At 42.9% G+C, this 27,155-nt stretch overlaps 1 protein-coding gene across 1 annotated transcript in view; it reads left to right on the forward strand.

The window, feature by feature from the left end:
* The window catches only part of LOC135210941 (zinc finger protein OZF-like), a 63,706-nt gene extending 37,200 nt beyond the window's left edge, over nucleotides 1–26,506 (forward strand). Inside the window, exon 2 of the mRNA XM_064243914.1 lies at nucleotides 23,641–26,506. Within this exon, the coding sequence (XP_064099984.1) occupies nucleotides 24,397–26,061 (1,665 nt within the window). The 5' untranslated portion in view covers nucleotides 23,641–24,396 and the 3' untranslated portion in view covers nucleotides 26,062–26,506. The remainder of the gene's footprint in view (nucleotides 1–23,640) is intronic.
* The last annotated feature ends 649 nt before the right edge of the window (nucleotides 26,507–27,155 follow it).

Raw genomic sequence — 27,155 nt, forward strand, 5'->3', positions numbered from 1 at the left:
GGTCCGGGAAAAGGATTTGTACTTCGTGATTACATATCGCTACAACACCATGTGGTATTTTCATACCACTATATTGATGACGCATCGCTACGACACACTGGTATTTTTCATACCACTATACATTAAAGTTAAAATGATCATATTACGTATATTATTGTTTTCACGAAGAAATAATTATATAAAGAAAATTATTGAGTAATATTTGCCGTCAGCTGTCAGAAAATCACGAACATGGTAACGTTCAAAACTAGTGCCATCCACGGCATATGTCTATAAATAGAACAGAAGCAGAGGGCATTCATTGGATAACCGATCTCCATGGCTACCAACCAACCAATCAGGTGTTAGTTATACTACTCTCTGAATTTCTTAGAATGAACGTTTACACACGCGAAGCTAACGATGATGTGTGTGTTTTGCATACAATACGTAGTTTTAGTTTTTATTAGTGTAAGTATTTTACTGATTACATGAAGAATAGAATGATTCCTTCTCATTACTTTGAATGCAAAATGGTTTGAAGATTCTTCCGCAAAAAGAAAAGAAAATCAATTTCTTTAGAAGATGATACCTATTTACTAACGCGGTTGACATAGCTTCAAAACAAAATTCAGCTCTTTAATCTCTGGAAAAATGTTAATCTTTCTGTCTGCTGGTCACAACCTTTATATCCCCGGCGACTAACAACAACTGTTTTGGTCCTCCCACGTGTTTGATCGCATAGCTGCCAAATTTATAACAACAACAGAGATAAAACCATTTCTCCCATTACAGATATCAAATATTATCTTTTCCGTTACGCAGAATTCTAGATAAATTACGTAAGTTCACAATTGATAAAGTTTTTTTTATGTAATAACAAGAAACGGAGTCAGATTTTCTATACCATGGCATCTCATTTTGGTGCTGTTGCGAACATTTCAACCAGTTCCACGTGCCTTTAAATCCATACTGACTGTACAGTCTGGAGGCAGTTCTCCCCTCTACACATATCTTGATTTCTTAATATCGTAGGTATAGAATAAATTAGTGAGCAAGGAAATATGAAATAAAGCATAACAGAGTAAGTTTGAAGAGTGAGAAAATAAACAATCGTATACAAACAGATTCTCTCTCTCTCTCTCTCTCTCTCTCTCTCTCTCTCTCTCTCTCTCTCTGACAAAATAATAGATAAGAAACAATGACTGAATATTGCTTGAATGCGATATGGCAAAGTTTTGGCCTGACTGAAGTGTTGAGTGACTTTGACACCGACTACAAGTTATTCCTGGTCATCTCACAGCCATGGATAGACATCAACTTCACAGCCGAGAAAGGGCAATCGTATACAAAATAATTAGGTATGGAAAATGCGAAATGCGGGCCTATGTTGTCCCATAAAAAAAGCTCTCGCTTGGACAGCTGAGGATTTAGGAGAGAGAGAGAGAGCAGGGCCGAATAGGAAGGAGATTAAAGTACTGGGAATGAAAACCCCTTATAATCTTATAATTATAGCCTCGGGGTTTGTCTCAAGGACATTCAAAGGTCTGTCAAACACGGGCAGTTGTTGTTATTGTAAAATTAGCATAAGGGCAGATCTTTAAAAGCCACGCCAGAGAGCTCGCCACGTTGGCAAGACTATACCTTCCATATGAAGATGAAATGATCAAAGATCTGGAAGATGACGAATATGACTGCCTTGATGGCGAAGAATTCAGAGCAGTATTTGATGATACGGACACGGAGAGCGACTTTGGAGGATTTTAGTTTATTAATTTTATGCATTTTTTTTTTTACTTTAATAAATTTTCACTTGACTGCGTATCCTAAAATAAAAATAATAGTTCAAGTAACAAATGTTTCTTTTACCGAGTAAAACAAAGGGAAAAATTCCTTCGGTATTGTGCCTTAATCAACTGATTTGGAAATTATAGATGGTTAGACTAGAATAGTTAAACATGCTGTATAAACCAAAATAATGCAAATGGCGCACGATCGCTCTTTTGTATTTTAAAATACAATAGTAATATGAGAATGCATACAATATCACTGGATATAGTGAAGTACAAGTAAAGCATGACTTTTTAAAAGATCTACTGTTTTCCTCCGGTAGTAACTATCGCATTCTGCCGATTTGGGAAAGCATAGAAGGTACGCTAATTTTATACCGCGTGTATGAGTGCGACCCCTTTAAAATTAGCTTCAAAATTAGGTTTCAAAAAGTCGCATGATATGCGAGTATATACGGTACATATATATATACGTATGTATACTATGTATACTTGTGTTAGTATTTTGTTTGTATACTATGTTTGTATGTATTTGAACTGTTGTTTAAATTACATTGTTATTTCTCGCACATAAAATAAGTTTATGACAATACTATTAATAATATTTCAATTTTCCATTTGTAAATGAAGAATTTTGTGTAGAAAAGATCTGAAAATTGTATTCTTACTTGGGTGCAGAACCATAGGTTTAAGGGCCTATTCTGCTTTAACGGAACTGTAGACCTACTGTACCTATACCAGGCTGTATACCACTAGAATATGAAACATGCTGTGTATGCAACATAGTTACTGTTTACCTTTGTAAACTCATGTTGCATAACTTGAATAATTGCTTTACATGTCTCTGGGATCATTAAGCCCCAAGGAACGACTTGTAGCACGTAAGCGAAGTGTGTCCAGCAACCTCTCGTACAATGACTCTGGTTGTGTATGTATGTGTTTTTTTCTTAATTGTATGTAACAATTCTATGTCGGTCTGCTCCTCCATTCTCGGGTAATCGAACCAGTCACCACGGTAAAGTTTCACTTAATTAAATAAACAATTGTGAGATAATTCATTTCATTTCTTCAACCATAGTTCAATTCAGGCTCTCCTTTTTTGCTGGGGGTTTCTAGTTTCAGCTGCAACAGCACAGTCTATAGCATCATCACTCTACCAGGTTTCGGGTAACTGAAGTGAATCCGAACATCTATGGGCAACATGGATGCTGGAGACAGAACAGAACCTAATCTACCGGTCGTATCATCTATGGGGTCCTTAAGTCTCCTAATCTCATCCAACCCTTCCATCCTTACCTCTTCAGCAGTCATACCGACCTCGCTGTCCCAGTTGTCCTGTTAAAACCACACCAGCAATCCCTGTTCGGGTGCCAAAATAATGTGACAAAATCAAAGCTAAGCAAGTTAAATACCAAGATTTCCCCTCTTTTACTTTAATTGTACCGGCTAACAATAGTCCCCCCAGCCACACTTTTTTCTTTGCGTTACTATTTAAGTATAGGATGGTTGGTTCAGCGAGGAAAACAAACAAAACTCAAAATACAGGTACTCACCATATACCAAGAAATTCAGGGCGAGACGCAGTGCTGTCTTCTGGATTCAGTCGTTCAGACACAAACAACCGCTGTATATCATATACCAAAAATCCAAACAAGCACCAAACCATACAACAACTCAAAACAACATAACAAATCACTACCCAAAAAAAACCTATAACACCAAAACTTCACACAGCTCAACAAACACCAATCAACACCAAGACTACACAACGACTCAAAACACAACAAATCAATAACACAAACAAACACCAATCAACATCAAGAGTTCACAACAACTCACAAATCAAACACAACAGGAGCTCACAAGCTCATCAACCTTCAGACGGACACAAGCACAACAAACTCAATTACACAATACCATATCAATCCAGAAAACATACAACAGCAAGTCACTACCTCTGACCAGACTGACTGTCCCAAAAACTGCCAAATACAGACTACTAACTAGCAATTCACTCATTAACTACCCATACACCATTCACGTTCTCTCTCTCTCTCTCTCGCTCTCACTCTCTCTCTCAAAACGGAAAACCACAGACACAAACCTTCCCCATACTATCTTAACAGCAATAGATAAACATAAAACACGACGTAGCAAATACACAAAACATCCAAACCCTTCCTATTGCCTCCAACGAACACAAACAACTTAACGAGACAACCACCAAAACAACAAGCCACTCTCTCTCTCTCTCTCTCTCTCTCTCTCTCTCTCTCTCTCTCTCTCTCTCTCTCTAGCGACCCTTGAGAACGTTATCAGATGCAACCAATACCACTACATCACTCCTCCATAATCTGACATCCCATGGCACCATTATTCCTTAAAGGGGGTGGACACATATCACTACTTTTTGTGAGACTGATCTCTAGGAGGAGGACGACTGATGATTCTGTTGTGAGTGTGCTCGTAGCTGTTCATTTGCCTGAACCTTTCCAGTGAGGTCTGACTTGGCCAATGTCCAGCATGGTACATGCGTCACTACGTGGCCTATCACCCGTGCATAGTTTGGGTCTTGTTTTGGCTAAACAGTACACTGTCCAGTGTGTCTTATGACTGTCCAGCTGCTAGGCATTAGTCCTAGAGCTTTAGATAGATATTGGCTGACCTGATTCTACTGATGGAGTGTGTTGCTGATTGGGAAGTTGATCATTCGCAGTCGTCCTTCATTTCTTTGAATGGGGGCTCACTACTCAGGTGGTTTTCATGCTTTCAGCATGTTTCCTTTTGGTGGCATTTGATCTCAGTTTGGAGCCACACCAGATTATGAAGGAAAGCCAGCTCAAAGAGATCATTGTGGTAACTGAGGCCATTGGTTTTGGAGAGGCTTTGAGAGTTACCCGAGGCCCCCTATGTACCTAAACATGCAGCTCCTTGTGTTTGCTCCTGAACTCATACTGTCTGTGCTGGTCCAGAGAATTCATGTTCCTCTGTCAAATTCTTGGGGCTTTTGCCACTGCTTACATGGAAGAGGAAATATTACATGAAAGAGGTTACAATGAACCCCCCCCCCCCCCCACCCCCCCCCCCCCCCCCCCCCTTCAAGATGATCAAGCCTTTCTTTTGGCTGACGAACAAACTCCCACAAAAACAGCTTTGTAATAAGGAATTGCTTTCTTGTCCTTTGAAGTAATAGCCTTGAAGACAGTCACCAAAGCTATGGTAAACTTATTTTGATGGTTAAACTATGGTTAAAAATGTTGTTGGACTTCTTTGTGTCTGCCTTATCCATGGAGAATAACCTAGTAGCGTTTAGGAAGTTGTTTATATTGAAATGAAGGATATTGAGTATTCTCACATAACAGTCCATGAACCTGTTGGTCAAACTAGTGTTTCTGTTAAAGTAATAATTCCACTGGTTAAGAGATCAGTGCTTACAAACAGAGAAAGTTATCTTAAGAAATTATCCACAAATGATGTGGGCTGTTAAATTTGTCCTTATATGTCCATATTACTCTTTTTGACATTTTTTTTCTCTCTTAACCATTTGTTCAGTGTTTTAGTAAAGACCAGAAGATTGTGAGGTAGTAAAAAGGGATTTTGACGTAAGGAAAAATCTATTTCTGGGCGCGATTGCTCGTGTCGCCAGCGAAATATCCTTTAATCTATTATTTCTAGGGTAAATGTACTAACACATACCAGAGAATAAATAAATAAAGAAAAAGGTCAGTACAACTGACTCGCTCACCCTCCAAGAGGGTGTCGGTATGAACACTATGGCGAGTGAGACCACTACCACGAGCCGCTTGCCAATAGAAATCTCCCACTACAAAATCCCCACAAGAGGAGAGCCGACCCACAGAGTGGGCAGCAACTACTACTACTCCATCCCATGCTGCCGACTGCTGCGCCTCTGGTGGCCATCCTGAAGTTAGCAGACAATCTTGAGCGATGGGACGGGTAGGGCGGGATTTCGCTGGCGACACGAGCCAATCGCCCAGAAATAGATTTTTCCTTACGTCAAAATCCCTTTTCTGGGCTCAGCTCGTGTCGCTGCGCGAAATCGTACCAGAGAAATAGCACAAGATTGTAAAGAAATTCAACAAAACGAAGAGGTCTCAAATAAAAGATAACATAAAAGAAAAGAATATAATTGCTAATAAAGATACATATACACAATGATACAAAATTAGAAATATTGCTTAAATTAAACTTAATGCTAATAATATTTCTTAAAATTAACGTAATTTTTACATATATACAGGGCTTACATGGAATATATGTTAAAAGTAGTATCTGTGTATCGATATGTACCAAGAACTCCAAAGCAATTATAACAATAACTTGAACAGAACAAACTTCAATAATAATAATATATGAAGGAATGTATATGACTTAATATACAAAACCCGTAACCATTGTAAAGAAGATGTATCCCCTAGCATAAAAATAAGGGGATCACATCAAAGAGATCAATATATACAATCGATTGTGAGTGTCCCTAGCAAAAAAATAAGGGACACCCACCATATTATCATAAAAGCAGCTAAGACACAAGGTAACCGTAGATGAACATGACAGGCATAGACGAACTGTTGGGTGAGACAGGTAGAAAGGAGGACTGGATCTTCTACTAAAGATTAAGCAGAGTCGGGGGAAACTATGTTACCCGCCGCAACTGCTGAAAATTTCAGAGCTTCCAAGGACTTTAAGTAATGACGTTTAAATACTGTCGGCGATTTCCATCCAGTATATTTTTTCAACTCATCGAAGTTCATATGTTGGAAATAGTTAATTGAGGTGGCTACTGCCCTGACATCATGTGCTTTTGGGAAAGAGTCAGGACTGGCTTGTTTAATAAAGTACAGGATCTGCTGCCTGATGCCTTTAATAGATAAAGTACCACCTTTTTCTCTCTTAAAGAGAGGACCCGATGAGGATGAGGAGGTCCTAGATAGAAAGGCTCGTAAGGTCGATACTGGGCAAAGAGATATATCTTGTGGAAGGGGTACTACCTTCCATGGTTCCCACCTCATCAAAGGATCTTCATTCTTTGCTATAAAACTACGTTCCGGAGAAAGTAGCACTTCCCCTGTGGGAAGAAATTGAAATATGATCCGGGTCTCTGGATATGCCGACAGTTCTGAAATTCTAGCTCCTGAGGCCAAGCTTAATAAAAATAGAGTTTTTCTTAAGAGCATTATAAATGAACATGTGTCGTTATCAGTTTCTGAAGCCAGCTTTAGAACATCATTTAAGAACCATGATACTGACGTAGGCCTTACAGAAGGTCTAAGTCTAGCACAAGCCTTGGGAATAAGACGAGAAGTAGGAGTCTGTCAAGTCTATGTTGAAACCAAATTGAAAAATCTTTTTCAAGGCTGACTTGTTTGTCGTAATGGTGCTAGCTGCTAAGCCTTTTTCAAACAAAGATCTGAAAAAGGATATAGCTGAATTGATTGTCATGATTCTAATATCTGATTCTCTCAGGAAGGTTGCTAACTTTTTGACAGCAGCATCATACTGTCTCAAAGTTGAATCTCTTTTATCGGATTCCAAGAAGAGAATGTTTTGAGGGTCAATATTCGCATCCCTTTTCGCTGCAAACTTCATGAAATCCATAAAGTTAGGGTTTTGAGAATTCCTGAGGAAGCGAACACAGTCTTCGTTTGCACTGACTGGGAGAGCCTGGGACTGTGAATCCGAAGAGGGCGAAGACCCAGTTCCAGAATTAGAGGGTACCAATTGCTCTTCGGCCAGTCTGGGGCTACTAGAGCCACTTGACCCTTGAATGTCCTGAGTTTTGTTCAGTACCTTCATGAGAAGATTCACTGGAGGAAAGACATAAATCTTCTCCCAGTTGTTCCAGTCTAGGGCCAGGGCGTCCGTGGCATAGGCCAGAGGGTCCAGGTTGGGGGCCACATAACATGGGAGTTTGTGGTTCGCTTGGGATGCGAAGAGATCCACTTGTAGGCCTGGAACTCTCTGAAGAATCCATTGGAACGAACTGTTGTCCAGTGACCATTCCGACTCTAGAGGTACTGATCGGGATAGAGCATCTGCTATTGGGACGTTTCTCACTCCAGCTATATGGGTGGAGGAGAGGTGCCAACTGAACTTGTCCGCCAGGGAGAAGATGGCTACCATGACATGATTTAGATGACGTGATTTGGAGCCTCCCTGTTTATACAATGTATCCCCACTGCGCTGTCCAAGACTAGCTTTATGTGGAGTACTTTGGCGGACGTAACCTTTTTAGAGTCAAGAACACTGCCATTGCTTCCAGTACGTTTATATGGAACTGACGGAACTGAGGTGACCAGTTCCCTGAACTTTATTCTTGAACTGGGAATATCCTCCCCAAACCGCTTAATGAAGCGTCTGTGTGGATGGTATCCCCGAGGAGGAAACTGAAGGGGCACTGATATCGATAAGCTCTTGACTTTCGCCCACAGGGCGAAGTCGATTCCGTAGAATCTGAGGGACTGAGGATAATTTGTCCCTGGACCTGACATTTGCTCGTGAGCGCCAGATTCTGGTTAGGTCTTTCAGTTTGGCTTTCATCAAGATGTTTTGTCACTGATGCAAACTGGAGTGAACCCAGGATCCTTTCCTGAGTTCTTCTTGACGCAAGTTTGTGACTCAGAAATTGCTTTACTGACTTCGCTATTTCTTTCCTCTTGGCTGATGGAATCGACAGAGTATGGGAGAATAGATTCCATTGGATGCCCAGCCACTGAAAGTTTGACTCTGGAGTGAGTCTTGACTTGGTCCTGTTTATCTTGAAGCCTAGATATTCCAGGAACTGAATCACTTTCAGTGTTGCTTTGTGGCATTCCTCGACTGTTGGAGCCCAGATTAACCAATCGTCGAGATACGCTACTACCATAACCCCTTGCGATCTTAGTTGTTGAACTACTACTTCCGCCAACTTCGTGAACACCCTGGGTGCTACGTTGAGCCCGAAAGGAACTACCTTGAAGGAGAATGTCTGGTCTCCTATCTTGAAGCCCAGATACGGACGGAAGTGTCTTGCAATAGGGATATGATAGTAAGCGTCTGTAAGATCGATAGAGGTGGTGACGGCCCCACGGGGAAGTAAGGTCCGTACCTGCGAGATCGTGAGCATCTTGAACTTGTCGCAGCGAATGGCTTAAGTTTTAAGCGGGACAAGTCTAAGATTTACCCTTCTTTTTTGTGAGCCTTTCTTTGGAACGCTGAACAAGCGTCCTTGAAATTTTAATCTGTTGACTCTCGCTATAGCTCCTTTCTGAAGGAGGTCCTCCGCATACTCCGTCAATTCTTTGGATGGAAGTTGGCGGAAAGGTCTGGATGGGGGCGGGTTCGCTACCCAACTCCAACCCAGGCCTTTTGACACAATGCTCTGCGCCCACTTGCTGAAATTCCACCGGTGGCGGAAGTGAAACAGCCTCCCTCCTACCTGAAAGTCCTCATTGATGTTGGTAGCCTCCTCGGCCTCACCCTGAAATGCTTTCCTCTATTAAAGGACCCTCCCGATCCTCTCCCACGAAGGATCGCTTACCTCTGCCTCCCTTACCCAGCGGTCATACTTCTGGGAAGCCTGACCCTCGAAGACTTGATTGAAGGCTGGAGAGAGAGCGTAAGAGGTGGAGGGTTGAGGCTGGGGGGAAATGACATAAATTGGCTGCGACTGAGCCTTGGAGGTAGAAGGTTGGGCTGCTTGCACCAACGGGACAGCTGGAACCGGCTGAGTAAAAGCGTGGCTGGTTTCTTTCTTCTGGTAGGCTGGAAACGTCTGGGTTTCCTTTGAGCCTTACCCCTGACCACTTGATCTTGGCGCCTCTTGGCCGTAAGACCCCAACGATCTTTAAGGCTTTGGTTTAGTCTTGTAGCCTCTGCCTGGACCTCCTTCACCATCGCCTCTGGAAAGAGGTCTGCTCCCCAGATGTTCGATGCAAGCAACTTATTCGGTTCATGCCGAATCGTTGCTTCTTGGAGGACATGTTTCCTACAGTTTGTTCTAGCCGTGGCGAACTCAAACATATCATAACAGACTGCACCGTATGAGTCAGAGACTTGGTGAGAAGCTTAAAAAGTGGCTCAGAACCATAGGAAATGGTAGCCACCTCGGTCATGGCCATGGTATTGATAGACCTGGCTAACCTAGACTTGGCATCAAATCCTGCCTGAATGAGGCTATTGGGAAGCCTAGGCAGCTTCTCACCAAACTGCTCCATAGCACAGGCTGGTTTGAGTTTGCCCGCCGAAAAAGTGTTGGGCAGATCTTCCCACAATCACACCGGCTGAGGGAAGAGGAGACGTAGGGTCCGCTTCTTTCAGCTGAGGCATCGAATCCCCCTTCTGGGCTGCTGGAATGGTAAGTCGTAGCAAACTTTGTCAAGAAAGGGAGCGGGGTACTCTCTTCCATTGTAAAGATTGTAAAAGGACTCTTAAATGGCTGTATCTTCGTGTTGGAACAGTCCATGTCCTCTAGACACCTGAGCCATTCTCTTTGAGCCTGGTCTCGTGAATAGAGGACTGTCTCTTTCGGTACCTTATCGTCTCGAGTCATGGCCGAGGCGGTGAGCCTGGCGTAGCCGATGAACGGAGGCTGAAGGTCTTCCGGGTAGAACTCGAAGTCTTCAATCCTCCGAGTTCCACATTCCGGGATAGAGATAAGCCCGTCTTGGAAGGGGGCGTATGACGTCTACTCTCCAAGGATTGTTCATAGAGAACGGAGGTAGAGAGTCATACGGAGGCAATTGCGCTCCCCCTGTGCTGAAAGGTGGGGGAGAAGCTAGTGGAACTTGGCTCAGTCCGGCTATAATGTTGTCCTGAGAGTTGATCCTATCAGACAACCGGGAGATCATCTGTTCCATACTGGTTTTCAGAGACCCAACCAGATCGCCCACTTGTTGCAATAGGCCAGCGTTGGAATCCAAAGCCGGAGCTGCTGCGGAGGTGGACGGGTGGCTCTGAACCGGAACCAAAGGTAGTGGAACTGTTGACTCCGCTGGAGTGTGTGATCTCTCCCTGGAGGATCTACTCCTAGAGGATTTGGAGCCGGACCCAGAAGCTTTAGACCTCTCTGCTCCGGGATTTCTAGCCGGAGACTTACGAGATGAAGATGACGCCGACGCCGTCTTTTTAGACGACGACGACGTCTTAGTCAAGGTTTTTACTGCTTGACCTTTGACCTTAGGTCTAACGGAAGCATCAGGAGAAGTATACAATTCTGTACCTGTAAAGCCTTGGAAGGATGGAGAGGTTGCAGGGGTAGAAGATCCAGTGGCACCAAAGGGCATCCATTGGCGTCCAACGTACCTACCTCGACCAACAGGTCGTCTACACCTACCATGGGTTCGATATTAAGATCCAATGTCGCGACTTCCGAGATGTCCTGGCCTGGATCCGTCAACGAGGCAGCGAGCTGTTGTTGAATGAACGCAATAGTCGGGGCCGCCTCTGCTGGGTCGACGTAGCCCGTTGACTTGCCTCCGGGGAAGATCAGTACCGCCAACCTCTTCTCAAGAATGTAGGGCATACCCTTGGCGGCGTTCTTCCCAAAACCGCCGACCCAGGCCCGCAGGGTTGCCAGTGCGGTATCCTTCACAGCCGGAGCCTGGAAGAGAGGGTATTTATTAGTTTGTTCATGCAAACTTACGTCAGATATATATATAGCTGATAATTTCCGACACCGACAGAATTTAAAACTTACGACACGTAGTGGGAGTCAGGTGGTTAGTACCCATTCCCGCCGCTGGGAGGCGGGTATCAGGAATCATTCCCATTTTCTATTCATAATTTTCTGTCGCCGGTGTTGTGAACATCTGTTTACAGCACCTCCGTCTGGATTTGGAAACTTATTGCTACTTGAGTATCCCGTTTTGGTTCTTTTTTTTGGATTAATTGATTGGATCGGTGGCTAGGCACACGTTATTAGTGGATTGATTTGATTTTGGTTTGGACTTTTCTTGGAATAATATGTCCAGGGTCTAGTACAGCTAGCGCTAGGTTCTGCTCTAGAACTGATTGTAGAGGTAGGCTACTGAAAGCTTCAGTAGACCCACATACGGTATGTAAGAGTTGCAGGAGGGAGCATGAATGTGTGTATGAAAGCCGTTGCAAGGAGTGCGAAAGACTAACAGATTCTGAGTGGAAGGCGTATGAGACCTATCTTAGGAAACTTGAAAAGGATAGGTTAAGGAGGTCTTGCCTCCAGGAGTGTTTCAGGCGTTCAAGATATTAATGTTTTCTCTGTTAACCCTCCTTCCTGGTTAATGCTCCTAACCCTGTAGTTTTGCCTCCGGGCCCTGAAACAGTGTCTGTAGAGAGTAATACTTTATCCTTAATATTGGAGTCGATTCGTAATCTAGAATCAAAAGTGTTGGCTCTTGAGAGCAAAAGTGACGTGCAAAAGTGCAGTGATACCCCTTGTGTAGTGGAGGGTGCGTCAGATCGGCCTCGTTTCGCCTCTAGGCCTGGACCTCTGCTTGACTCCCAGGACCTGGGGAGGGAGCATGTCGAAAGCCGAAGGAGGGTTACAAGGAACCCCCACCGATCTGACGTGCCTTCGGCAGTTACTGATGAAAATCCCCAGACTGCCAGGGACGTGTGCGTGCACGCCTCCTCAAGGAGTGTTTTTCGTCATCGGAGGCTTCATCCCCACGTAAAGGGTGGAGTTCTCAAGGTGCTTCACGTCCGCTGAAAAGGACGGCGCGTAATGTTGACGCTTCACGTCCTAGTTCGCCGCTTTTGCGATCTTCGCCTGACAGTGCGTTCGCTGCTTTTCCGCCGCAGAAAAGGCGTAGGGAGTCTTCGGACTTGGATTCAGTTAGCTCGTGTGAGCGATACGGTCGCTCCAGAGCTCGGAAGAGGCCGTACCTGGGAGGAGGAGGGGCGTCCCCTCGCCGCTCTCCTGCTCACAGGATCAGTCCCTCCCCAGAGCAGGAAGATTCGCCTAACAAGAGAATGATTCAGTCACTGCAGCAGCAACTTCAGGACGCTCTTGCTGCTAGAGAGGCTCTTCCGCGTCGTAGGAAAAAGGAAAAATGAGAAGCTTCCTGTGAAGAAGTCAAGACCCGCTCTTCTCCCTCGCTCGCCCTCTCTCTTCGTTCGAGTCTCCCTCTAGAGTTCGATCTGCCTCCCCAGCAGCTCTCTAGAGGATGGTGAGAAGTTCGCTTCTCGCTCTCAGGATGATATCTCCCTCCTCTCGCAAGTCTTTTCGCATGTTCGCAAAGCGAGTGATCGACGCTGAGCGCGCTTCTGTGCAAGTGGAGCGCGCTTCAGGTGCCGCCAGACGCGCACCTGTTGTGGATAAACGTGCACCAGTGAGCGGCAGCCGCTCGCTGACTGACGCTCGGCGCGCACCCAGTGGAAGCCAAGCAAGCGTGCACTAGTGGACGCTCGGTGCGCGCCAGTGGACGCCAAGCGTGTGTGTAAAGTCGAGCGCTCACCTGTCGGCGCCAAACGTGGCGGATTCGGACGCCAAGCGCGCGCTGGTAGACACCAGTCCCTCACCGATGCAAGTTCAGGTGGATGAAGGAACCCTTCATGGGCGTCAGTTTTCTTCAGAGTTTCCTCCTACTTCTCCAGTTTCTGAGGAAGGAGTTAGCGACGATTTAGTAGAAGCGAGGAAGAACACAAACACTACTGTCTCATCGGACTATAAAGTTTTGATGCGTCTGCTACAGTCGGAGTTTTTTGGAGAAACTTTTCAACCGGAAGCCCCTCGTACTCCTCCTTCTCAATTTTCTTCTTTTAAAGGCAACGAAGGCATCGGGGTTCATTAAATGAAGAGTCGCTTTCCACGAAGCAAGCGTTCCGGAAAGTCAATGAATGGATGGAGAAGAGAAATCGTCAGGAAAAGTCCTCTTTAGCTTTAAGGCTTTACGCCTTCAAGACTCTGCGGTAAAAAGGAGGGCAATGTGTATGATACAGGAGAGGGACTAGGCGTTAAACTACCAGCCTCTGCTCCAAAGGTGAACTTTTGGGAGCATCGTAGACGCCTCCAGAAGAGCCCTTCTGTCTTCATCAAAAGTCACGTGGACCCTAACGAGTTCGACTTTCACCTAAAAGGCCTCTTCAGGACTCTAGAGGTCTTCAACTTTCTTGACTGGTGTCTTGGAGTTTTTAGATGCCAGGTCAAGGAGTTCTGATACTATTAGTCTGGGGGAGCTGTCCAGCGTACTTTCTTGTATGGACAAGGCCGTCAGGGATGTTCTGAGGAGTTGGCTACGCACTTTAGCTCGGGGATTCTTAAGAAGAGAGCGCTCTTTGTAACTTCACGGCCAAATCCGTCTCTCCAACGCAAAAGGCGGACTTGCTCTTCGCTCCTTTCTCAGACCATCTCTTTCCCCAGGCTATGGTTAAGGACATAGCTTCAAGCCTTCAGGAAAAGGCAACGCAAGATCTTCTGGCTCAGTCTTCTAGAAGGCCAGCAGCTGCTTCATCTTCTGGAGCTTCGTTTGCCAAGAAATCGAAGCCCTTTCGTGCTGGACTTTCCTCGAAAGCAGCCTCCCGAGGAAGAGGCTCTTCCAGAGGAAAAACCCCTGCTCCGTCAAAGAGTAGGAAGTGAGTCGGAAGTCCTTCAGACGCCGGTAGGAGCCAGGCTTCTTCGATTCGCGAGAGCCTGGGAAGAGAGAGATGCCGATCCTTGGTCGCTGGATGTCGTGAGGAAAGGGTACAGGATCCCGTTCTTGAAGTCGCCCCGCTATCCTCAACACCAAAGGCTTTGTCTCCCTCTTATCGAGGAGAGAAGCAGAAAGTGCTTTTTTTCGATCTGCTGGAACAAATGATCGAGAAGCAAGCGGTAGAACAGGTCTTCGAACTGGAATCACCAGGGTTTTACAACCGCCTGTTCCTGGTGCCGAAACATTCGGGGGGTGGCGACCCGTCCTCGATGTCAGCAGTCTAAATCTCTTTGTGATAAAGAAGAAATTCAAGATGGAGACGACTCAATCGGTGCTGTCTCAGCTTTGAGAAAGGCCGGGGGATTGGATGGTCTCACTGGACCTCCAGACGCGTATTTTCACGTCCCCATCCATCCCCAATCAAGGGAAATACCTGCGATTTGTCCTGAAGGGGAAGGTATTCCAATTCAGGGCACTTTGCTTCGGTCTGACCACAGCGCCGATGGTGGTTTTTTCACCATTCTAATGAAGAACGTAGCAAGGCTGCTTCATTTGGAGAATATACGGATCTCTCTCTACCTAGACGACTGGCTTATTCGAGCTTCATCGCGCGAACGGTGTCTGGAGGACCTGCCACGACCATGACGTTAGCAAGTCCCTGGGGCTTCTGGTAAACCTCGAAAGTTCGCATTTGACTCCGTCTCAATCTTTATCTATCTGGGGATTCAGATGGACTCAGTGGCTTTTCGGGCTTTTCCGTCCCAGGGGCGACAACTTCAATGCTTGGAGAAAGTGGCGACCTTTCTGGGGAAGGAAACATGCTCGGTGAGGGAATGGATGAGTTTGCTGGGGACCATTTTTCCTCACTGGAGAAGTTTGTTTCTCTGGGAAGGCTCCACCTCAGACCTCTTCAATTCTTCCTAGCCAACAGTTGGAAGAACAAGCAAGATCTGGAGGCGATCTTGTGCTTAACGAGAGAGGTGAAGGATCACCTAAGTTTGGTGGTGGTCCAGATCCTCGAAGCTCGCAGAAGGGCTCTCCCTCAAACTTCGGAACCCCTACCTAGTGTTGTTTTCCGACGCGTCGTCCACGGTTGGGGAGCAACACTAGGAGGGAAAGAAGTGTCGGGCACCTGGAGAGGGGAACAGGTGTCCTGGCACATCAATCTGAAAGAGCTGTCAGCCATTTATGGGCTGGCTCTCAGGTTTTTCCAGGAAGAAGTATCCGGCAAAGTCGTTCAGATCAATGCGGACAACACCACAGCGCTGGCATACCTAAGAAATCAAGGGGGAACTCACTCGCTCTCTGTTTGCCCATCGCAAAGGAACTCCTGTTTGTGGGCAAAAGCGCAAGAAGTTACGATCCTGACAAGGTTCGTGTCAGGAGTACAGAATGTTCGGAGGGCGGACCTTCTCAGTCGACGAGGACAGCTTGTTGCCGACAGAGTGGACCCTTCACCAAGAGGTTTGCCAGTCGCTGTGGAATCTGTGGGGCTGTCCACAGGTGGATGTCTTCGCAACGTCCAGGACGAGAAGACTTCAACTCTATTGCTGCGCCCAGTTCTGGACCCGGGAGCAGTCGCAGTAGACGCCCTACTTTGGAGTTGGTCGGGCCTAGACATATACGCTTTTCCCCCCGCTCAAGATCCTCGGGGAAGTGATGAGGAAGTTTACGGCATCGGAAGGAGCGAGGATGACACTCATCGCCCCCTTCTGGCCGGCAGCCGACTAGTTCACAGAGGTGATGTCCTTCCTGGTAGACTTTCCGAGACTCTACCCTTAAGGAAAGATCTACTCAGACAGCCCCACTTCGAGAGGTACCACAAAAACCTCCCCGCTCTGAGTCTGACTGCGTTCAGACTATCAAGAAGTTGGCCAGAGCGAGGGGTTTTTCAAGACCTGTGGCGAAGGCGATTGCCACCGCAAGGAGGCCCTCCTCGATCGCTATGTACCAATCGAAGTGGGCTGTCTTCAGATCCTGGTGCAGGAAGAAGGGCATTTCCTCCACCACAACCTCTGTGAACCAGATAGCTGACTTCCTTCTTCATCTGAGAGAAGAAGTGAAGTTGGCTGTTCCGAACCTATTAAAGGCTACAGGAGCGTGCTTTCTGTAGTTTTTTAGACACAGAGGACTCGATTTGTCTAATAATAGGGACATTCACGATCTCATTAGATCGTTCGAAACTAGGAAGGTAGTCCAGCCTAAAGTACCCTCGTGGAACTTGGATGTGGTACTCAAATATTTGATGTCGAGTAACTTCGAACCGCTTCATTCAGTTTCTATCAGGAATCTGACGAAGAAAACGATCTTCCTAACCGCTCTGGCGACGGCGAAGAGGGTTAGCGAAATTCAGGCCATTAGCAAGCAGATCGGCTTTTCAGAAAAGTAGTGCGGTGTGTTCTTTAAGTCCCATGTTCTTAGCAAAGAACGAGAAATCCTTCCAACCCGTGGCCGAGGTCCTTCGAAATCAAAGGGTTGGCAGATATAGTTGGGAACGAACGTGAGAGATTCCTGTGTCCTGTCAGGGCTCTAAAGTTCTACTGCAGAGAACTAAAGCTTGCAGAGGTTCATCGGACAATTTGTGGTGTTCAGTGAGGAAACCTGATCTTCCTTGCTTCGAAAAAACGGCACTGGAAGCGTTGCCTTCATCAGGAATACGATTCAAGAAGCGCATAATAAGTGTAGTGACAGTGATTTGTAAAGCTTCTGGAAAGTAAAAGCTCTCACGAAGTGTGAGAGCTATTGCTACTTCGGTAGCCTTTCACAAAAATATGGCTCTCAAAGATATTTTGAATGCCACATTTTGGAGAAGCAATTCGGTGTTCGCTTCACAATACCTGCGGGAGGTGAAAGTGACATACGAAAATTGCTTCTCCCTCGGACCATACATTGCTGCAGACACTGTTTTGGGTGGCAGGAGGTAACATCATTCCTATCCTTTAGGGATTAGGGGGTTTTTAATTTGTGTTTATGGTTGTGGGGGTGACCGCCTGGGGCGGGTCTCCCTTCCCTTCCATTAGCTTAGTTAAGTGGGATACCTTTGGTAAACTAAGCCAGGTGGTGGGTATTTTTGTCTCGTTGCCCTCATTAGTATGGTCCATGGTCTAGTCCACGAACGTCGTGGTCTCGCCCCTGTTGACAGATCATCTGGAGTGCACCATCTTCATAGGTCTCTACCTTGCTGGCAACTCTAGTAGCACAAGCAGACTTACGTGGCAGTAATCACGAAGCCAGCTATGCTAACAGGTAAGGAATCAAGATATCAATTATCTGCACATATGTGTTTCCTAAATCCTCTATTCTGTCTCTCCCACCACCAAAGGTGGGATTCAGCTATATACGTATATACTCGCATATTATGCGACTTTTGAAACTTAATTTTGAAGCTAATTTTAAAGGGGTCGCATCATACACGCGGTATAAAATTAGCGTACCGTCTATGCTTTCCCAAATCGGCAGATTGCGATAGTTACTACCGGAGGAAAACAGTAGATCTTTTAAAAAGTTATGTTTTACTTGTACTTCACTATATCCAGTAATATTGTATGCATTCTCATATTACTATTGTATTTTAAAATACAAAAGAGCGATCGTGCTCCATTTGCATTATTTTGGTTTATACATGTTTAAACTGTTCTAGACTAACCATCTATAATTTCCAAATCAGTTAAGGCACAACACCGAAGGATTTTTTACTTTTTGTTTTACTCAGTGTTTTTTTTTAAAAGAAAACATTTGTTACTTGAACTATTATTTTCCTTTTAGGATACGCAGGTAAGTGAAAATTTATTAAAGTAAAAAAAATTGCATAAAATTAATAAACTAAAATCCTCCAAAGTCGCTCTCCGTGTCCGTATCATCAAATACTGCTCTGAATTCTTTGCCATCAAGGCAGTCATCATATTCGTCATCTTCCAGATCTTTGATCATTTCATCCTCAATCTCCTGCACTTCGATAGGACATCGTCATTCATAGGAAGGTACAGTCTTGTCACCGTGGCGAGCTCTCTGGCGTGGCTTTTTTTAAAGATCTGCCCTTATGCTAATTTTACAAAACAACAACTGCCCGTGTGTGACAGACCTCTGAATGTCCTTGAGACAAACCCCGAGGCTATAATTATAAGATTATAAGGGTTTTTTTCCTTCCCGGTTTTACTGGTTACCAGGTACCTTTAATCTCCTTCCTATTCGGCCTCTCTCTCTCTCTCTCTCTCTCTCTCTCTCTCTCCTAAATCTTCCAGCTGTCCGAGCGAGAGCTTTTTTATGGACAACATAGGCCCGCATTTCGCATTTTCCATACCTATTTATTTCGTATACGATTGCCCCTTTCTCGGCTGTGAAGTTGATGTCTATCTATGGCTGTGAGATGACCAGGAATAACTTGTAAGTCGGTGTCAAAGTCACTCCACTCTTCAGTCAGGCCAAAACTTTGCCATATCGCATTCAAGCAATATTCAGTCATTGTTTCCTATCTATTATTTTCTCAGAGAGAGAGAGAGAGTCTGTCTGTATACGATTGTTTATTTTCTCACTCGTCAAACTTACTGTTATGCTTTATTTCATATTTCCTTGCTCACCAATTTATTCTATACCTACGATATTAAGAAATCAAGATGTGTAGAAGGGAGAAATGCCTCCAGACTGTACAGTCAGTATGGATTTAAACGCACGTGGAACTGGTTGAAATATTCGCAACAGCACCAAAATGAGATGCCCTGTTGATAGAATATCTGACTCCGTTTCTTGTTATTGCATAAAAAAAACTTTATCAATCGTGAACCTACGTAATTTATTTAGAATTCTGCGCAACGGAAAAGATAATATTTGATATCTGTAATGGGAGAAATGGTTTTATCTCTGTTGTTGTTATAAATTTGGCAGATATGCGATCAAACACGTGGGTGGACCAAAACAGACCCAGCCAGAGAGCTCCGCTCATTTTGTAAATACTATTGTTTGGCGTGCTAGGCTCACCCGATTCAGTTGGGTGTGCGCTACTCAAATAATCGCATTTTTCTTACTAATCCCAAGAGTTGACCATGGAAAATCCCAAGATTAACCAAAAATCCCAAGATAATAAAATAATTGACATATGCCAAGCTTTGGAGTCCTAAATATTTACTCTGTCTATCAGGAAGATACTGATAAATTGAATTGACGGTATCTTTCCTGAGAGAGAGAGAGAGAGAGTATTCATGTAATCAGTAAAATACACTAATAAAAACAAAAACTACGTACTGTATGCAAAGCACACACAATCATCGGTTAGCTTCCCGCCTGTGTTACGTGTAAACGTTCATTCTAAGAAATTCACAGAGTAGTATAACTAACACCTGATTGGCTGGTTGGTAGCCATGGAGATCTGTTATCCAATGACTGCCCTCTGCTTCTGTTCTATTTATAGACATATGCCGTGGATGACACTAGGTTTGAACGTTACCATGTTCGTGATTTTCTGACTGCTGACGGCAAAAATTAATTCTCGATAATTTTCATTATATAATTATTTCTTCGTGAAAACAATAATATAATATGATAATTTTAACTATAATGTATAGTGGTATGAAAAATACCAGTGTGTCGTAGTGATGCGTCATCAATATAGTGGTATGAAAATATCGCATGGTGTTGTAGCGATACGTAACTCACAAAGTACAAGTCCTTTTCCCGGACCATCCTCAAAATTTTACGACTCTTCAGCTGCAAGATCGATATGGTGAATATATATAGTCATACTTATTGTTGAAATTCACAAGTTGAACTGCAAAACATTAGATTTTGATTGTTATGTACATATATTTTTGTGTTTTTACGAATGTTTGTTTTGAAAATACTAGCTAGTAGTGAACATATGATATTAATTGTCCCACTATTTTATTATAGGTGATCTTAATTATCTCACATTCATGTAACAGTATTATATTAATATTTATTTAAATAAACAGTAATTAATAAATAACAATAATGAAAAACATAAAGGGAAAAACAAATTTTTTTTTTCTGCCAGTAGGGGTGATGGTTTGTTTGATTTTATGCATCTGACCTCACATTTCCGAAATTGAAAAATTCCAAAAAACCGAAACATCGGATGTGTGTACTACACTTTTTTAAACACGCACACAATGTCTACACATTTGCTGATACCCATTGGTGAAAGACTCAAATTACAGTATTTATTTCTGAGAGAGAGAGAGAATGATTTAGGACTCCAAGGCGTGTTATTTTTACAATTATTTTATTATCTTGGTATTCTTTTTAATCTTGAGATCTTCTATTCAATTCTCGAGATTAGTAAGAAAAAAAATTACCGTAACTTCACTAGCAGCAGCACACATCTGAACGACTCGGCCATTAGCACGCTAACCCCACCAACCTATGAACTGACCTCGGAAAAGGAACTCGCATGATACATGAGATACATGACAAAACCATTGTTTATTGGTGAAAATTTTGGGGTCGCATGATATGCGAGATCGCACGTTACTCGAGTATATACGGTATATATCTGACAGGTAAGTTGCATGAACAAAATGATATTGTAATGATACAATTAAGTTTGTTCATACTTACCTGGCAGATATATTATAATTAAGTACCCGCCCACCTCCCCTCAGGAGACAGTGGAAATAAAAATTATGAATAGAAAATGGGAATGGATTCCTGATACCCGCCTCCCAGCGGCGGGGAATGGGTACTAACCTCACCTGACTCCCCACTACGTGGTTGTCGTAAGTTTTTAAATTCTTGGTCGGGTGGTCGGAAATTGATCAGCTATATATATATCTGCCAGGTAAGTATGAACAAACTTAATTGTATCATTACAATATCATATTTTAAGATTAAACTTAAAACTAAAACTAAATTAAAAGCTTAACTTAAAATTATAGGGGATGCGAAATCCCTTGTATTTTTATCTTAAGTTAGAAGAGAAAGAATGATTTAGAAAACTTAAGACTATAACGAAGTGGGGCTGGCTAACGGAGTTGGAATACTTACCCCGTCTAAAAAGCTGGCTCACCAGATCATAACAGATGGTGCATGTCTCGTGATACCAGACTGGAGGTCCCCGTGCGGAGTCGCGCATGGAGCATGGGACCGGCAAACTTCATGTCCACATGGATCTTGAAGTGTGGCGGCGCATCCCGGATGCTCACAGTTGGTGGTCTGTAAGTGAAAAGACACATGAGTATCTTGGGGGGGGGGAAAGGCTATACTTACAGGCTAAAGGACAGAAGAACTCCGTTTGCATGCCGGAGCTCGGAAAAATTTTGGGCATAACCCCTCCCTTAACGCCTGAATAGGCTATAACCCCGGAGAGATCCGGTGAGGCAGATAAAGGAGGGGGTGGGGGATGGTTTAAGGTAGCTTAAGATAAACTTACTAGTTTAACATAACAGATTCTTAAACCTATAAAATTCGAACGTACCGGACTAAGTCCAGTGGCGTGGCGGAGCCGTGTCGCGACTCAGCGCGACAGAGGGGTTAGTAGAGACCAACTGTATGCCTCGGTCCACCCTGCGGGGTGGACTAGCACCTTTCCACTTGGATGCCGGAGCTCCGGTAGAAAAGGAGCCCCAGTAAGGTGGGAAAGGGCGAGAGGGCACACAGACTCGCGCTAGCAACGGAGCGACGGAGTAGCGACGGAGTGGGGGGAAAAGGCCAGTCTCCCCCCTTAGCCATCCGGCCGGACCCGAGAAGCTGGAGAGGTCGAGTCCAGTCTGGGTCTGTCCCGTCCCTCTACTCCCTCCGCCTGGGGGGAGAGGGTAGGCAGGCTCGGGTATGCGGAGCGAGCGTGGGCAGACCAACCCTCCCCCTGACTCTATGGAAGAGCGGGAGGGGGGAAGATGACTGGACAGGCGTCTGGCTGCTCCGTGATCACGTAGTGACAGTGGCGGTAACAACAAAACAATGAAACAATAAGGCCTAGAAAACACAACCGGCTGATCAGAGAGATGCTATAGGGAAGCAACCGAACTGAAGAGCGGTAGCACATGGGCCCTATGGGCCATAACCTAGGCTAGGTGAAGCCAGACGCCTACACTAACATAAACATAATATAAAATAAATAAATCATTGAAAGAAAGAAAACAAAATAGTAGGAGAAAAAACCCAGGAGTGTACGACTAACCCGAAAGAAAGTCTACCACTCAAAGCTAGCCGGGGCCGATACTAAGAGCCGTGGCTAGGGTCTGGATAGAAGGAGCCTACGTAAGGTAAAAAGACATGCATGCATGACATAAACCGTGTAGACTGTACCCTAAAACAAATAGGATGATTAAAAAATAGAGCGTACTAAAGTAAGGGAATGTTCTGGGTATGGGAGACCAAGAACGAACCCGCCACGAGGCAGAACCATGCTGCCATGCTTCCGACCTAGAGTTCGTATTTATACCTAAAAAACGGCAAATACTGTCTCAGGGACGGAAAAAACCAAATAGCAATAAACATTGAGTACTTAACTTAGCTGCTGCGATGGCTGCACGCTCCATGATAAGTAAATCCAAAAATAAAGGCACAAAAAACACAGAGCAAAAAAGGGCACGTGTATACAGTGTGCGCTAACTGAAAAGGATGGCCACCAGAGGCGCAGCAGTCGGCAGCATGGGATGGAGTAGTAGTAGTGCTGCCCACTCTGTGGGTCGGCTCTCCTCTTGTGGGGATTTTGTAGTGGGGAGATTTCTATTGGCAAGCGGCTCGTGGTAGTGGTCTCACTCGCCATAGTGTTCATACCGACACCCTCTTGGAGGGTGAGCGAGTCAGTTGTACTGACCTTTTTTTTATTTATTTATTCTCTGGTATGTGTTAGTACATTACCCTAGAAATAATAGATTAAAGGATATTTCGCGCAGCGACACGAGCTGAGCCCAGAAAAAATTTTTAGTAACTTAGGGGAATAATGCTATGAATATCTTTATTATCAGGTGAACAAAATTTAGGATTAGGAAGAACTAAACGAATAAAGACAAAATTAAAAAGATCATTAAATGAAAAGTGTTGTTTGAAAAATAATCAACAATTCTTGGGATTGGGATTTTTGTGAGCTGTAAATCATTTACTTACTAGACATCCAAAAGTGAGGCACAAGCATTGGTCTTCCAACTACTATGTATCATCATTCTTCCTTCAGGTAATTGATGTGCGTAGGACTTTGGTTTGACACAAAATAGAATATGCTCTAGGTTTTGTGTTGTGTTAAAACTAACTGATTTCATATGTTATGAATCTGTTCTACATTAAAATCTTTTAATATTGTTTTGCAGGTCTTTAGAACTGGATAAATGCTTCTCAAAATAACCTGTGCAGCAACACTACAAAACAACACCCCATTTCAGAAGAGGTTTAGAGAAGTACTTGCTCAGAAGAACAGACTCATCAAAGTCAAAACAATATCTGAGGCTTTTTTTGTGAATATCCACTCCAGTTAACTGGAAGTTCTAGTGGAACACTCTTGGTTGATAAAAATGTGTTAACCGTGTTTGCAGCTTTTAATATTGACATGTTTTCATGATACAGTATATTGCTGAGAATGTAGTTATAATATTGCTTAGTTAATACAACCTTCATCTGATGCCTGAGAATTTTTTTTTATAATTACAGAACATTGTTAGACATTAACTTTGATCAAAACACTGTGTACCTCTGTTAGATATTTTTTTTAAATATCTAAGAATAACATTATGTATATAAAAAAATTTGCAGTACCTCCTTAACACAGTGTTAATGTTGAAAGTTGTGAAGAATGTGAAAGGATGTGGATTTCACTAATCATTTGATTTGCTAGTATAAATACAGTATATTGTTACCTCTATATACCTGTAAGCTTTTGCAATGTGGATGTTTGTAGGAAAATCGTTGAAGACGATCCCAACAAGATTATTGGAATAAAGGAGCATTCTGTGAATATATATACAAGAAAAAAACAATTATCCATCACACCATTTGAGGAATGTCCTTCAGGACAAAAAAATATAGTTTCTGGAGAGACTGAGAAAAGTTATTCTGTCAAATCATAGGTTATGGAAGGTTCATCATATAATTCTGATTGTCTCAATCAGAGCTTTACTCCTAATACAGAAGATAAGAAAAATAATAGTCCAGCCTTGAATATGAGAAACTTTAAGAATACTATCAATAAGGGTAGCATTGTGGCAGAAGCTTCTCCAGGTTATACAGACTCAACTCCTTTAGAAAAGGGTGAAACAGATGAAGGGGATACTGGAAATAGTAACATTAATGCAAAGGAAATAGATCAGGTTGGCAGTGACGAAGATGATTCTTTTGCCATTACTGAAGATTTTATTGACTCATCTTCTAAAGAAGAAAGTAGTGGTGAAGGAAATGAAAGGTTCACTTGTAAGATTTGTAAGAAAGTGTTTTTTTCAAGAAGGGGTTACTCAAATCATAAGCGTATACACGAGAGTGATAGGCCATTGTTAAGTGGTGAAGGGAATGAAAGGTTCACTTGCAAGGTTTGTAAGAAAATATTCTTTGCTAAAATGTTTCTTACACGTCACATGCGTATGCACAATAATTCTAGACCATTTTTGTGTGATGTTTGTGGAAAGACCTTTGGTAGCCTTAGGTATTTGGATTTGCACATCTTAATACATACCAAATTGAAAGAACATACCTGTGAAGAATGTGGTAAAAGTTTCACGCATAAATGGACGTTAGAGTCCCATGCTGTAGTACATAGTAATGAGAAACCATTTCAGTGTGAAGTGTGTGGTCGTAATTTTCGTCGTAGAGCTACATTACGTTTCCATAAGAGAACTCACACAAATGAGCGACCCCACCAATGTGATGTGTGTGGAAAATCTTTCACCCAGCCCAGTAGCCTAAAGACACATCAGAAATTACATTCAGGAGACAGACCACATTTTTGTAATGTTTGCAATGAGAGGTTTACATTGAAGTATGCTTTGCAGTCGCATATGCGTACGCACACTAAGGAAAAACCTTTTAGTTGTGAGTACTGCAATAAAAGCTTTGCTCAGCTTGGTGCTCTGAAGAATCACTTGAAGACACATGGGAATGATAAGACTAGAATTTCTGTGCGTAAGAAAGAAGATTCTTCAAGTGATGATGACACACCATCCAAAGAGAAAGCTAAAAAGCACCAATGTGAACTTTGTGGCTACTCGTTTGCTGCTAAAAGCACTTTGAAAGTACATATGATGAGACATAGAGGAGAAAGACCTCATAAATGTAATGTCTGCTCTAAGAGTTTCACTCAGTCAAGTACCTTGAAAATTCATATGCGATCTCACACTGGTGATAAACCATATGCTTGTAGTGTTTGTGATGCTCATTTTACTTATAAGTATGCTCTCCAGAAGCACTGTTTAAAACACAAAAATTCAAGAGAATTGAGGGATGAGGAATGTCTGGAACAGGAAGATAATGGGAACAAAGTGGAAATAAGTGAAGAAGAAGACATTGATACTAACCAAACAATATCATGGACAGATGATGAAAATGAATTAAAGAAAAATGATAGTGACAAAGTTCAACATAAAGAATTGAGTAGGAATGTCAGTAGTGATGAAAATGGTGTAAAGGATACAAATGTGAAGTTTGATGGTGGTGAAGATCAAAGAAAAAATATTAAGAATAGAACACCCATGAACTTTTTAGCTGTATTTCAGTCTTCTCTCAAAGCTTCTCCTGACTCTGATTAGTGTTGAGATTATTTCTGTTACTGATTGATTGTGCTAATGTGTATAGTATGTACCATTAGGTTATTAGAACTATTATCAGTATTTGAGCATTATTATAATGTGTCTTGTCTAACACACTGTAAATTGTATTAAAGGTCCTTTTCAAGATATTTTTGGAGCCGGCTGCATTGCTTGCTGCCTTTATTTTTAACTTTTTCCACTTTTCACCTTACATTATATTTTAAAAATAAAATTTTTGAAAATAGAAATATCTTCAAACCTTTTTTGATATATGCCAACTTTAGGCAACCAGAGGTTAATCAGTCCCATGAAAGGAAAAATAAAAAAAGAATTTAAATTGAATATTTATTTTTGATACAAGCATCTTTATGAAAACTATATGTAATATATTTTTTTTAAAAATTAATGAAACTTAATCGATATTATTTATCTTGCTTCTTGCATTGACACTGTTTTGTCTTTTCCAAATGCTATATATGAAAATCCAAATACTATATAGTATAATTCATTTTTTGAATTGAATGTTTGTATGTATACATATTTTACCACTGTTTTGTCTTTTCCAAAATACTAGTCTAAATATCCAAATTCTGTATGATTTATTTTTTTATTTATATACATATGTATACATATTGGACCACATGAAAACAATCTTTTATGTGGTGGTAATATTCTTTTTGATTTATACAATAAAATACTAAACAGAAGGTGATTCATTCATATCTTGTCGTGCCAGCACATAAGCCATTTTTGGGCAGCTTCATTAGCATTGTAGAGGTCTTTGGTGCATGTTATACCCAATCCACAGTTGGTCCGGATGTGAGTCAGGGTTTGAACTTGTGGCCACAAGGACAATTAGGCAAGAGAATATCTCGTGGAGGTTATCCCTCGTCCTTCCAACTCCACTGTTCAGTGTTCTTCAGTCCTTCCTTGGTAAGTTAGTACCCAAAGGCAATGACTCACAGGGTTCGTGGACTGCGATACTTCTGAAAGTTGGTCATATGACTTCTATTGATTCACCCTTTGGTTGCAGGCTTTCAACGTCATGAAGCTTTTTCTCAACTGGAGATGTCTCGTCACTTCTTGGTGTTGGT

Source organism: Macrobrachium nipponense, chromosome 4 (assembly GCF_015104395.2).
Source record: "Macrobrachium nipponense isolate FS-2020 chromosome 4, ASM1510439v2, whole genome shotgun sequence".
Taxonomy (NCBI): Eukaryota; Metazoa; Arthropoda; class Malacostraca; order Decapoda; family Palaemonidae; genus Macrobrachium; species Macrobrachium nipponense.